We start from the raw sequence: 14186 nt of genomic DNA, 5'->3' as shown, positions 1-14186 counted from the left end.
GTTAAAATGTGGAATTCATTACTCATGGAGACTGAAACATGGAAGGATGTTGATCCAGGGAGTAATCCAATTGCCAATTATTGGAGTCGGGAAGGAATTCATTTTTTCCCCCCTTATGAGATATTATTGGATGGTATGTCACTGGGTTTTTTGTTTGCCTTCCACTGGATCAATAAGCAAGTATAGATATAGGATAAGTATCTGTTGTCTAAATTTAGCATAGGTTGAATTTGATGGACGCATGTTTTTTTTCAGCCTCATCTACTATATAACTACAGTATGTAACTATTAACAACTTGTATCTTTTTTCAGCTCTTCCTTTATAAAATAGACATTACTTTGAGACCTCACTAACTGTCTAATTTTAGGTTTGTAAATTGTGTGAGAAACGAGGAAGAACAGACCTTGTGGCGTTGCAGGACCACAGGAAAATCTACTACAGAACCTGCACAGACCTCCCCCCACACACAGAGCTCCTGGTCTGGTATGGAGATGAATATGGGAAAGAACTTGGTATCAAGTGGGGTACGCTGTGGAAAAGTAATGTGCCAGCACAAGGTAATCAGGAATGTGTGTGTGTGTTTTATGGTTTTTACATCTCTATTGTCTTATTACTGATGTTAAATTTCAAATATTGATAGATCTGCATACACCATTACGGGTCAACAAGAACTTAATATCACTAAACCTGACTTGAGTCAAAGGGCCGGATACATCAAGCTGCGGTAACCAAAAATGCCGTATTACCGGCCATAAAAAAAGTGCCTTATTATCGTGCAATGAGTCAGCGTTGGCAGCGCCAAAAAATAAAGCGCTTTTTATCGACCTGTAAAAGTATCAAATCCGATACAAAACAGGCATAATACCATATTTTCAAGAATAAAATGCCATACGTCAAGTTCCGATATTTATTGGAACAGGGTGAACAGCAGAAATACCGTAAATATTTTATCACCAGCTCCAGCCCGTCTTTCCTATGTATATAATGGCCAATATACTGCCCATTATATACATAGGCAAGATAAGCTAAACCAACATGGAATAGATGATAAAATAGTTATTAAAATACATTAAAGTACATATTAACCCCTTATATTCCACGGGCCAACTAATCATCGGTTTTCCATAACTAGCTGACCACAAAGGGGATAATATAAACACTACATTACACTACCTACTCCCCTTTGCCACCTTAGTGGCTAGCAAAGCATGGTTAGTTCTTGGTTTTGTCCCGCAGGCATAAACAAAACACTACGGCTCAGATACATCAAAGTCTGTTAAAGTGGAGTTAATATCGCACCCGGGGAAATAATAAACTAACGGGTGTTATTACTGCAATTTTAGGCTGGAAAGCACCTAGTAAAGTGACGAGTTCACAAGACAGTGTGCTCAAAAGAAAAAATTTACATAAACGCACACCAATCAAATATAACTTTTATTAACATTACTTAAAACATATATTACAGATTTGTGAGTGTAACAGCAATTAAAATAAGTATGTGAGACGAACTACCTATTCTCTTTATCCCCCGTCCATTCTCTCTCCACCCTCCTGCATTCTCACTACCCCCCCATTCTCTCTCTGACCCGCACAGACACACAGCCACTGTCCTTTGCAGACACTCACACAGCCACTGATCTGCACAGACAGACCCGCACAGACCCTGACCCTGCACAGACCGGACCCTGACCCTGCACAGACTCGAACCCTGACCCTGCACAGACCCGGACCCTGACCCTGCACAGACCCGGACCCTGCACAGCCACTGTCACAGACCCTGACCCTGCCCAGACACACACTGACCCTGCACAGACACACTGACCCTGACCCTGCACAGACACACACTGACCCTGACACACTGACCCTGCCCAGACACACACTGACCTTGACACACTGACCCTGCCCAGACACACACTGACCCCGACACACTGACTCTGCACTGAGACTCTGACCCTGCACTGAGACACTGACACTCTGACCCTGCACAGACACACACTGACACTGACACACTGACCCTTTGCATTTAAAAATAACCAATAGATAGATGTATCCTCTATACCCATCCAGGGAGACGTATAGACTAGGAGCAAGGCACTGCCTTAAAGATACTGATGTATAGTGCTATAAGTGTGGGGTGACCATAACTGGCAGCCGCCCCACAACACTAGTTATGAAGTTATCTATATATTTCTCAAACCGTTGTATGCGTGTCTGTTTGTCCTGTGTCTGCCTGTGTCTAGGGGCAATTGCATTGGACCTGTGGCCTGCCCGTCACTCTGCCTCAGGCCAATGAGATGCCTTGGCCCGCCCGCCCCCGCACACCTCTCATTGGCCTGCGGCCAGCCAACACACCGACACCACTGCCTCAGGCCAACACCCACACCACTGCCTAAGGCCAATGAGATGGCTCCCTTGGTCCGCACGCCCACCCCCGCACACTTGTAAGGAATCGGGGGACACGCCCCCTGCGGCGTGCTCCCTCCTTACCTGCCGCATCTCAGTTCCCGCTCTCCTTATAGAGCATGCACGCACCCGCGGTTCCCTACTCGTACCACGGAGCCCGGCCACCCCCGGTCGCGTCACGCATTCTCTCATGCGTGGCGCGTACACGTGACGGCGTGCGCCGCCCGCCAGCTGCGCGGCAACTTACTCCCTTCATATCCCCTGCGGCCTCCCCACCTCGCTAACGGGTCCTTCCCTTTCCCTGCGCTTGTGAGGAGAGCACAAGCGTGACATTATGCTCGGCCAAACAAACGGCGCCCCAGAGGTGGCCCCGCCTTCCTCCATGTTCCATGCCATGTTCGTGTCCATGTTCCTAGTTCCTGAGGCCTGCTGCTAGCTCCATGCAGAGGCTCGTTCCTGTACCCCTGTTCGTTGGGAGATCCTAGTCCTCCCTAGTCTAGTAAGGATCGTTCGGAGTCCGATCCTGAAGGGGGTGATACTGTAAGGAATCGGGGAACACGCCCCCTGCGGCGTGCTCCCTCCTTACCTGCCGCATCTCAGTTCCCGCTCTCCTTATAGAGCATGCACGCACCCGCGGTTCCCTACTCGTACCACGGAGCCCGGCCACCCCCGGTTGCGTCACGCATTCTCTCATGCGTGGCGCGTACACGTGACAGCGTGCCCTCCAGCTGCGAGTCAACTTCACGCCCCCTTGTGGCGTATTCTCTACCCATGCCTAGTTTCTCTGATGTCTCTCTGTATGGCGTGCGCCGCCCTCTAGCTGCGAGTCAACTTCACGCCCCTTTGTGGCGTATTCTCTACCCATGCCTAGTTTCTCTGATGTCTCTCTGTATGGCGTGCGCCGTCCTCTAGCTGCGAGTCAAGATTCCCTGTTGATTCTCTGTGTGGCGGGCGCTGCCTCTAGCTGCGAGTCTTCCTTCCTATGCATCGCTGCCCCTTAGTCTCTTGGATCGCTCGGAGTTCGATCCTTAAGAGGGTGGCGTGTTCCTTCCTTACCTGTTTACTTCTGATCGCCGCCCTCTAGCTGCGAGTCAAGATCCTGTGTCTTTAAGGATTCTGAAGCAAGCAACGCCATCTTGCTTTCTGGCAAACCCTGCCCTCTTCCTCCTGACAGGAAGTAAGCCTCTCTTTGACTTTCTCTCTGCTATTAGTCAATTGCTGCCAGCCCTGGTGCCTGCTAGTATTACCATCATGCTGTTCCTGCCTGGACCTCCTTGGGACCTTTACTCTCCTTTGGATTCCAGAAGACTGGGACAGTCACTCATATACTACTAAGGTTAGTTTACCGTCGGGTAGTGTAGGTACCTGCTAAGTAGGGTTCACCTTGATGTGGTAGCAGGCTTATAATTCCTTGGCCAATGGATTAGACTAAGAACCCTTATGTTATGTTTAGTTTCGCTGCACCTTGCTGTTTCTGGCACTATGCCTTTAAGAAGTCTGGACGTTCTCCTAGAAGTAATCCTTCTCTGGATGTTACCTTATGCTCTGGACTCCATGCCCATGTTCATGTTCCTTGTTTCCTGAGACCGGCTGCTAGTGTCACGCAGCGGTCTGTTCCTGTCTCCTGGGCTGAAGCGGAGTACTCTCCTTGTTGACTTCAGCTCCCTGTTTCCTGGTTTCTGTTTCCACACTCCCGTGCTGAAGCGTTGGCTTCCCACAACCCCGCGTTGGTGCCTGAGAACGCGCGCACTCCCGCTCTCCTGTCAGAGCATGCGCGCACATGCAGCTGGACCAGTCGTGTCTCTGAGCTTGGCTCCGCACTTCCGGACGCGTCGCGCATTCTCATGCGTGTGGCGTGGTCACGTGACTACGTGCGCCGATCCCCAGCTGCGCGGCAACTTACTCCCTTCGTATCCCCTGCGGCCTCCCCACCTCGCTAATGGGCCCTTCCCTTTCTTCCCTGCGCTTGTGAGGAGAGCACAAGCGTGACAACACCTCATTGGCCTGCGGCCAACACAATGTCACCACTGCCACACTCTCCCAGCCCTCACTGAGCTTTGGGAACGCTTCACAGCACCTAACCCTCACTGCTCTGGGACGACGCTTCACAGCTCTCAACCCACAAAACCCTCAACGCCTGCTACCACCAAAATAACTGCGGAATCAGGTACAGCCTCTTATCTATATAAATATTATTTTCACCACTGAAACACTCCCCACCCTCACACAACAGCGCACGATCACCTCCACACACCGCATGCTCACGGAACGCACACCGACGCCCACCGCCTCTTAAAAAAACCCACCACCAACCCCTCACCCCCTTAACAATGCAGACCACAACCGCACGCCACACCTCTCCCGGTACCGCAGACCCTCTACGACACGCACACACTCCTGCCTACCCTGCCAACACCCCTCAACTTCAGCTCAACACAACATCGCCATCGGACAACGCCCGCATGGATCTCCTACACTATCACGCAACACAGTCCCCCCTCCGGAGGACGCCACCCACCCATACAGAGCCCAACCCCCCCCTCCCCCCCCCCCGGAGCCCACAACACCCTCTGCTACTCACTTTCACATCGCCACCGGACAACGCACGGATCTCCAACCCTACATCACAACCACTCTCGTGGAGCGCAACCCCTCCCGTACGCCGCAAACACTCCTGTCTCCCGGAGCACCCCCCCCTCCAAAACATTCCCGTAGCTCCCCCCTCCAAAACACTCCCGTAGCCCCCCCCCTCCAAAACACTCCCGTAGCCCCCCCCCCTCCAAAACACTCCCGTAGCCCCCCCCCTCCAAAACACTCCCGTAGCCCCCCCCTCCAAAACACTCCCGTAGCCACCCCCCCTACAAAACACTCCCGTAGCCCGCACACCCCCACCCCCCACAAACACTCCGTAGGCCGCACCCCTCACAAACACTCCCGTAGGCCGCACCCCCCACAAACACTCCCGTAGGCCGCACCCCCCACAAACACTACCGTAGGCCGCACCCCCCACAAACACTCCCGTAGGACACACCCCCCACAAACACTCCCGGAGGACACACCCCCCACAAACACTCCCCTAGCCCGCACACCCCCTCCCCCCAAAAAAACACTCCCGTGGCCCAAACCCCTCCCCACAGACGCATGTACCCCACTAACACAACAACACCTCCCGTAGGCCGCAACAACCACCCTTCTGGGCCCACACACCTCACCTTCATTCAACAACACATCCTGGCACATGTCTGCTTGCAAAAACAATATTGCCTCACAGTCTCACTTACACACAAACACACACAACACTCAGCCACACACCCAACAGCCAGCCACACGCCATCAGCCACACACACACGCCCACGCCCACACGCCAACGCACAAACACGCCCTCGCCCACGCCCTCAACCACGCACACACACACCCTCAACCACGCACACACACGCCCTCAGCCACCCCACACACACCCTCAGCCACGCCACACACACACACACGCACGCCACACGCCCTCAGCCACGCAACACACACGCCCTCAGCCACGCAACACACACGCCCTCAGGCACGCCACACGCACTCAGCCACACAAACCCAACCCTCCTATATACACACACACACACACACACACACACACACACACACACATATATGTATTACACACACACACACATATATGTATTACACACACACACACATATATGTATTACACACACACACATATATATGTATTACACACACACACACACACATATATATGTATTACACACACACACACACACACATACATACGCACACACACACCGGTTTAAGGACACTCACGAGTAAGTACATCTCGCTCAATAGGCAAACGGCAGCTCACGCAAGTGCTGTGCGCAACCGGGGAAACTATATAGCCTGTTACACATGCGTTATTTACATCAGTTATGCACGTTTATGACGATTACAGTACATGCATCGAAAAGTGGGGAAAAGGGAGTGCTTCACTTTAAGTACATTTTCGCTTTACATACTGTCCCGGCCGAGCTGAATCTTACAAAAGACTGGCTCCGGCCGGGCACGTCACGGCTATTTCGCCGAAAGTTGCGTGCGCGCTCCCCGCACGTTCACCGGGCGTTCCCGCGTCGCAATAGAAAGCGCTATGGAAAGCTTTCTATTGAAAGCGCCCCAGGCGCTGGAAAACGGCCGCGAGCCTTCCCGGCTCGCGGCGGGGCACTGTGCTAGCCGCTTTAGATTCAGCGGCGCCGCTACTGTACGTGTGTGTGTGTGTTTTCTCCAATGTTAATATATAAAATCGAAAGGTTAGTGCTAGCTGCGGTGAATCTGATTGGTCCTCAGCCTCTGGCCAATCAGATTGGTGGCTCTGACGTCACCCAACTGCCACGCTCTTCCCCCTCGGCCACACACACACACACACACACACACACACACACACACACACACACACACACACACACACTCTCTCTCTGTCCTTTTCCCCTCATCACACTCACCCTCACGTGCGCCGCCCTGCACCGGCTCACGGACGGAGGGGAAGCGCGGCGCGGCCCTCCTGCCCCAGCCGCCAACGCTCACTTCCCTCCCTCCCCGGCGCTCACTTCCCTCCCTCCCCGGCGGGGGGACTGGCAGTGGGCAGGTAGCCTTCCTCCTGCAGCTGCCTTGCGGCGCCGAGTGGTGGTAAGATGGCGGGCCCCGAAGAACCCCCTTCCTCCTGCAGCTGCCTCGCGGCGCCGAGTGGCTAAGATGGCGGCGCCCGGAAGGTATTCAGTCAGGAGAGAGAGGGGGGGGGGGAGTCAGTCAGGAGAGAGGGGGGGAGGGAGGAAGTCAGGAGAGAGGGAGGGAGTCAGGAGAGAGGGAGGGAGTCAGGAGAGGGGGGGGAGGGAGGGAGTCAGGAGAGGGGGGGGGAGGGAGTCAGGAGAGGGGGGGGGGGAGTCAGGAGAGGGGGGGGGGAGTCAGGAGAGGGGGGCGGAGGGAGGGAGTCAGGAGTGGGGGGCGGAGGGAGGGAGTCAGGAGAGGGCGGCGGAGGGAGGGAGAAGGGGAAGTCTTAACAGCTGTGAAGAGGGGGGAAGGGGGTTGAGAGGGAGGATGGGGGAGCCAGAACATTACATCACGGGCAACGCCGGGTATATCAGCTAGTAAAGAATATCACTTGTGAGCACATGAGGTTTTCTGTCGCATTTTTCACCCACCATAACTTAAAATGTATGGTAAACCTACCCAGCCTAGAAATATTTCAAAGCAAGTATAGACCAACCTCACACTGATGATACCCATCAAGATTGAAACATGTCTGTGAATGGTTTGTACTTGCTTTGCTAGTCCCATGCTGTGCTTAAAAGCTGTGTGAACGGCAATGCATCAAGCTTAAATGGGCTCCATGTGAATGGATATTCTTTGCAAAAGGTGACACATTGTGTGCTCATTTGCATGTCATTATCCAGAATCCCTTGCTGCAGTGGGAGCACTGTATGCGAGGTGATAATGGTTGAAAGGCAGGGTTGCAAGCCTGTCTGAGACATGCGAGTATGCTCAAAGGTGATATTCTTTATTAGCTCTGTCTGTCTGTCTGTCTGTCTGTCTGTCTGTCGAAAGCACACAAACAATATGTGAAAATCCAAAATGGATTTTATTAGCAACAAAACAATATTAAAATATACCTAAACACATACATACAAAATGAACACTGCTGATCCAAGAGATACACAATATACATGTAAAGACCAAAATATGTACCTTGCAGCAGCTCCCTCCTGGGGACCGGACCCGTGGAGGGAGAGGGGTGGAGTAGCGGGTCCCTCCACTCAAACCACGCCCCCCTCCCTCTCCCTACAGACCGCATATCGCGGTCTGTGCCTGTCAGCACGCCGCCTGTCTGCAGTGCGGGCGCGCTGACTGAGGGTGCGGGGCCCTAGCCTAATGCTGCACATGTTGTGCTAAACCCTTCATTTTTACAATGTACATCCACAGTTTACTTTTATCCTGAACTTTTGGTGATATCCCAACTTACCTCTTCTGCATGACCTTTTGTAAGACAGTTTGTGTAACAGTGACTTTTTTGTCTCGTCTAGTACAAAGCCAAGCACCAATAATCGCCCCCATGCCAGCACTGCAAGGTTGCTTTTGGCAGCCAGGATTACCTCCTCACACATCTGAAGTTCAAACACCCAAATGAGTATATGGAAAAGATGAGGACAGAACAATATTGCAACATTCCAATAAATATGACAGAAAATGCATCTTTCAACCCGTCAAGGCAATTAATAAACAATGCAACAGCTTCTCATCCCAAAAGATATATATTAGCAGCTGCCACAGGAAAAGATCTTGGAGAAAGTGGGAAGAATCTGACTTGGTTATCAGACCAGAACCTAAAGAAGAGGACACACACAGGGGAGAGACCACATGTATGTGGGGAATGTGGGAAGGGATTTAGTCATTTTTCCAGCCTGAACAGACACGAGAGGACACACACAGGGGAGAGACCGCACACAGGGGTAAGACCGCATGTATGTGGGGAATGTGGGAAGGGATTTAGTCATTTATCCAAGCTGAACACACATATGAGGACACACACAGGGGAGAGACCGTATGTATGTGGGGAATGTGGGAAGGGATTTAGTCTTTTTCCCAACCTGAACAGACACGAGAGGATACACACAGGGGAGAGACCGCATGTATGTGGGGAATGTGGGAAGGGATTTAGTCGGTTATCCCACCTGAACACACACGAGAGGACACACACAGGGGAGAGACTGCATGTATGTGTGGAATGTGGGAAGGGATTTAGTCAATTATCCAGCCTGAACATACACGAGAGGACACACACAGGGGAGAGACCGCATGTGTGTGGGGAATGTGGGAAGGGATTTAGTCATTTAACCAGCCTGAACAGACACCAGATGACACACACTGGGGAGAGACCGCATGTATGTGGGGAATGTGGGAAGGGATTTAGTCGGTTATTCAAACTGAACATACACATGAGGTCACACACAGGGGAGAGACCGTATGTATGTGGGGAATGTGGGAAGGGATTTAGTGACTTATCCAGCCTGAACAAACACCAGATGACACACACTGGGGAGAGACCGCATGTATGTGGGGAATGTGGGAAGGGATTTAGTGACTTATCCAGCCTGAACAGACACCAGATGACACACACTGGGGAGAGACCGCATGTATGTGGGGAATGTGGGAAGGGATTTAGTCAGTTATCCAGCCTTAACATACACGAGAGGACACACACAGGGGAGAGACCGCATGTATGTGGGGAATGCGGGAAGGGATTTATTGACTTATCCAGCCTTAACACACACAAGAGGAGACACACCGGGGAGAGACCGCATGTATGTGGGGAATGTGGGAAGGGATTTAGTGACGCATCCAGCCTGAACAGACACAGGAGGACACACACAGGGGAGAGACCACATGTATGTGGGGAATGTAAGAAGGGATTTAGTTACTTATCCAGCCTGACCAGACACAAGAGGACACACACAGGGGAATGACCGCATGTATGTGGGGAATGTGGGAAGGGATATAGTGACGCATCCAGCCTGAACACACACAAGAGGACACACACAGGGGAGAGACCACATGTACAGTGGCGACAACCTTTATTCTAACTCGGCTAGCTACGCGAATTTCAGATTATCCCTGTTATGTGCGGTTTTGTGTAGTTTTCGCCCGGAGTGAATTGCGTTATTTTCGCGCCCGTGATTTAAGCATTTTATTCTCGCTGTCTGCAATACTGCAATGCCGTGTAAAAACTCATGGGGGCGTTTGCGAGCTGTTGTCTTTGAAGTCTAATACCTTCGCAGTTCAACCTACAGTACGTCAATACACAGTCTGTGCGTGCGTGCGCGCGCAGTAATTGTAAAATTGCATATTTAATGTACATGCATTTGCAGTGCTGTGCTTCTGTATGGTACTGTACTGTATGTCTCATTTGAAAATTGTTGAAATGCATAGGCGTGTACAGTACTTTAGCAGTGTAAAGGGAACCCTTGCTACTGACATTGTTTGAGTAGCCCTTTTGGCAATATTGTATCTCCTTTCACATGTCAGTGCTACACACTGTATTAAACATTTAGAAACATTTAGAAACCATACACTGTATCATTGCATATACAGTACTTACCTGCCCTGTTAGAGGGTATAGAGCTACAGTAGCCTAGAATTTATTTGGGATACATACTCCTTTTTGGTCTACCCTTCCTCCACCTTATTTTTAATTCGCCGCTAACATAGGATTTATGTATTGAGGACCGTATATTTTAATTGAGGATCTCTCCCAATAAATTTGTTTTTAACTTGATTTCATTGCACACATTACAGCTCTCCCACACCATTCCTTTGAACGTGTGTCTGGTTTGAATCACATTCCTGCTTGACGGCAGTAATTTGCTGCGCATGCACTTGTAACTTCACCCACCACTGCTTGTTTACTGTACCAGAGTGTGTGACTCGACCAAAAAGAAATTTAAAGAGAGAAATTTCAAAGCAGCGCGGCTTTCTGCGCCATTACGGTCAATGATAGGACCATCCTCGCCGGCGTGACCCTTTCTCGTCGCCATTACTGGTCGGACCCTGTTGGGGTCAAGTGAGGGGGTTCCTAACATCTATGGGCAAAATGAATTTTATTTCTAGGTGCCCTAGAACAGAAGTTCCCACGCCAATTGGCCGTGAACTTGACCGAGGCCCTAGTTCCCACGCCAATTGCGCGATCATTGCTCTTTTTTTGACAATGTTGCTGATCTTGCAGCTTTGCGGTCTGGCAGTAAAAAAACACACATATCCATTATTTATGTACAGTGTTCTTAATCTGTCCATAGCCGAGCTACAAAGCCTCAGTGCGCCTGCGTGTAATCACCCCCCCCCCCCAACCCTTAGAGGCTTTAAAAGTAGAGTAAAAAAAACATTAACTGATTCATGTTGTTTTTTTCATTCATTCTTATACTGTCGGGGGGGGAGGGGGAGGGTGTGTGGTGGTTGTCAATGATTACGATAACCAGGAATGTGAATAAATATTTATTGTATTTTATCAGGGGGAAAAAATACAAAGATAAAAATAATCATAAATAATACATACTGCAGCCTTTATTAAATTCTTCTGACAGATTGAAATCGGAGAAACATTTACAAAATATTTGTAAAACATGGAGATACATGAAAAATTGACATTTATATGAATATTAATTAATAATACATTCTGTAATGTACTGTATAATATATATATATATATATATATATATTATTTTTTCTGTCTGTACAGTATCTTGTTCCTCATTTTGTGAACAGTACAGTACTTCATTGAGAGAGGAGAGGTTTTGTGTAGAGTATACGTGGTGCTTTGCACATAGATTTTGCAGGCACAGGTCCCTGTCTGTCCGGTGGAGCTAACAATCTACTGTTTGTTTTTGGTGCCTGAGGCACAGGGAGTTTAAATGACTTGCTTTTTATGTACTGTATTTGGGGGTTGTATTTGGGGGTTTATTGATCAAATTATTATGATTATGATGAACTGACTTTTGAAATTACAGTACTGTACTCTGCGGAATCAGTTATTTCTTTGAACTGCAGCACAACTAATCCTTCAGCCCTTGCTGCTTAATGCGCATGAGTCACCCACCCAACCCCCTCTCTCCACAGAGTCGTTAATGTTCTGAATATTGCCATTGTGTTCTTAATCTGTCCATAGCCGAGCTACAAAGCCTCAGTGTGCCTGCGTGTAATCACACCACCCCTCACCCCCCCCAACCCTTAGAGGCTTTGTTTACGGTAACGCTTTGGAAAATCCCTTCTCGATTTTGAAATGTAAATCCGATTTGCAATGCATTGTGAGAATTGAGAGTAAAAAAAACATTAACTGATTCATGTTGTTTTGTCATTCATTGGTGTACTGTAGGGGTGGGAGGGGGGGTTTGTGGTTGTTGTCAATGATTATGATTAGCAGGAAAGTGAATAAATATTTATTTTATTTTATCATGAACCAAAAAATACAAATATAAAAATAATACATGGGGAAACATGAATAATGCACATTTATAAGAATATTATTTAATAATATATACTGTAATGTATAATATATATATATATATATATATATATATAGATATATATATATATACTGTATACAGTATAGTAATATTATTTATTCCATCTTTATCTTGTTCCTCATTCTGTCTACAGTACAGTAGTTCATTGAGAGAGGAGAGGTTTTGCATACATCATTACTGCTGTTTATATACTGTACATTTTACTGTACAAACAGATTTGACTGGACACCAAACCCCACCTCCCACCAGGCCACCTTTTTTCCTGAAACGACAAGAAAACAAAAAATTAGTGCAGTTACTGTATGTGTGTACTGTATTATGTCATTGTGTGATGTGTAGTACTACTGTAGATGGCTGTTGCTGCTTTCTCTGGAAAGACAAAAATTGAGCAGTTACTAGGCAGTTACTGTATTACTGTCAAACTAGTCTACTGTATACTGGAACTACTGTATACTCTGACTACTGTTAAATTCTATGTACTAGAACCTGATGGCTGGTGCTGCTCTCTGTATAAAAAAAACTGTAACTACTGTATACTCTGACTATCTGGAAAGAAAAAATCTGTGCCATACTTACCTGTATCATACTGTACTACAGCACAGTACTACTTTCCTGATGCTTGCCCATTACGCGCGATGACAATGGGCAACACAGTGGCAATATGGTCTATATATTTATTGCAGCATTCCACGGTGAGTACATCATTCCAAAAACTGATTATGCCTTTCAACAACTCGTCCTTTTTGGAGGGTTTCGCCACTTTCCGGATATGGTCCTTCAGCTGATGCCAGACCATTTCGATCGGATTGAAATCTGGCGATCTGCCATTGGAAAAAAAGGACAATTAGTTTGAGGTACAGTACACAGTGAAAACAGTGGGGAAAAAATGAGACACAGTTACCGCACTTACTCACCCAGTTGATACCGCGCTCAAGGATATGCGCTGTTGACGCGGTGTGCTTCGGATCGTTGACCTGGTAGAAGCGGAGACCAATGGGGAATTCGCGTGTGATGTAATGCACTATCTCAGAAACAATGTTGTCTTGGAAGAAAGCTTTATTCATGATTCCTATAGCAAGAAAAGAAAAGTGCTCAAAAAACTGCACAATAGTACAGTACAGTGCATACAGTAAGGCAACACTAGTAAAGTACAGTGCATAAGGCTACATTATATTTGATATATTTTACCTTCAAAGATGACAATGCATCCTGGTCCACGCCTAGAGATGGCACCCCACACATGTAGCTTCACGGGGGCTGACGAAGCCGAGAAACAGTTTGGTAGCTGGGCGAAACGCGTAGAGTTTACCAGTGGACCAATTTTGGTCTTGGAGAGGATCTGTAGAACCAGCTCTGTATGCAGTGACGTCACACCTTGCAGACGGGCGCGCAGAAGCAAGCTCCGGTCCAGGACACAGAGCCGCGGAAGCCAGCAGACTGACCTGTAGGAGGCGGTGAGCTGTTTCGGGACATCCTCCATTCACATTAAGTGATACATGCTTATAACCTTTGTGCAAATTGTAAGTGCGCATTTTTATTGTGTTTTTCATACATAAACATTTTCATACTGATCGCACTATGTAGTTCTCTCCTTCTCTCTATATACATACTGCCGACGGAGAACCGCTAGGGGGGTACAGCTTACAGATATCTTCAAGGGTGGCAACCCAATTTGCCAACTGCTTTGAATATTACCTTGCTCCTGTGAGTAGATCAGTCATACGAGCCAAGATATTGCT

The 14186-nt window shown here is 48.6% G+C and overlaps 1 protein-coding gene and 1 pseudogene across 1 annotated transcript in view; both read left to right on the top strand.

Moving 5' to 3' along the window:
- The first annotated feature begins 373 nt into the window (after window positions 1-373).
- Window positions 374-14186, top strand: part of LOC142474887 (uncharacterized) — a 43292-nt gene continuing 29479 nt past the window's right edge. The window contains 1 exon segment of the mRNA XM_075581028.1: window positions 374-558. Coding sequence (XP_075437143.1) covers window positions 487-558 — 72 coding nt within the window. The 5' untranslated portion in view covers window positions 374-486.
- LOC142474888 (uncharacterized) lies at window positions 3710-12282 on the top strand (annotated as a pseudogene).

The sequence above is a fragment of the Ascaphus truei genome, unplaced genomic scaffold (assembly GCF_040206685.1).
Source record: "Ascaphus truei isolate aAscTru1 unplaced genomic scaffold, aAscTru1.hap1 HAP1_SCAFFOLD_1006, whole genome shotgun sequence".
Classification (NCBI taxonomy): domain Eukaryota; kingdom Metazoa; phylum Chordata; class Amphibia; order Anura; family Ascaphidae; genus Ascaphus; species Ascaphus truei.
The sequence above is the reverse complement of the archived record's forward strand: the minus strand, read 5'-3'. Positions and strand labels throughout refer to the sequence as shown.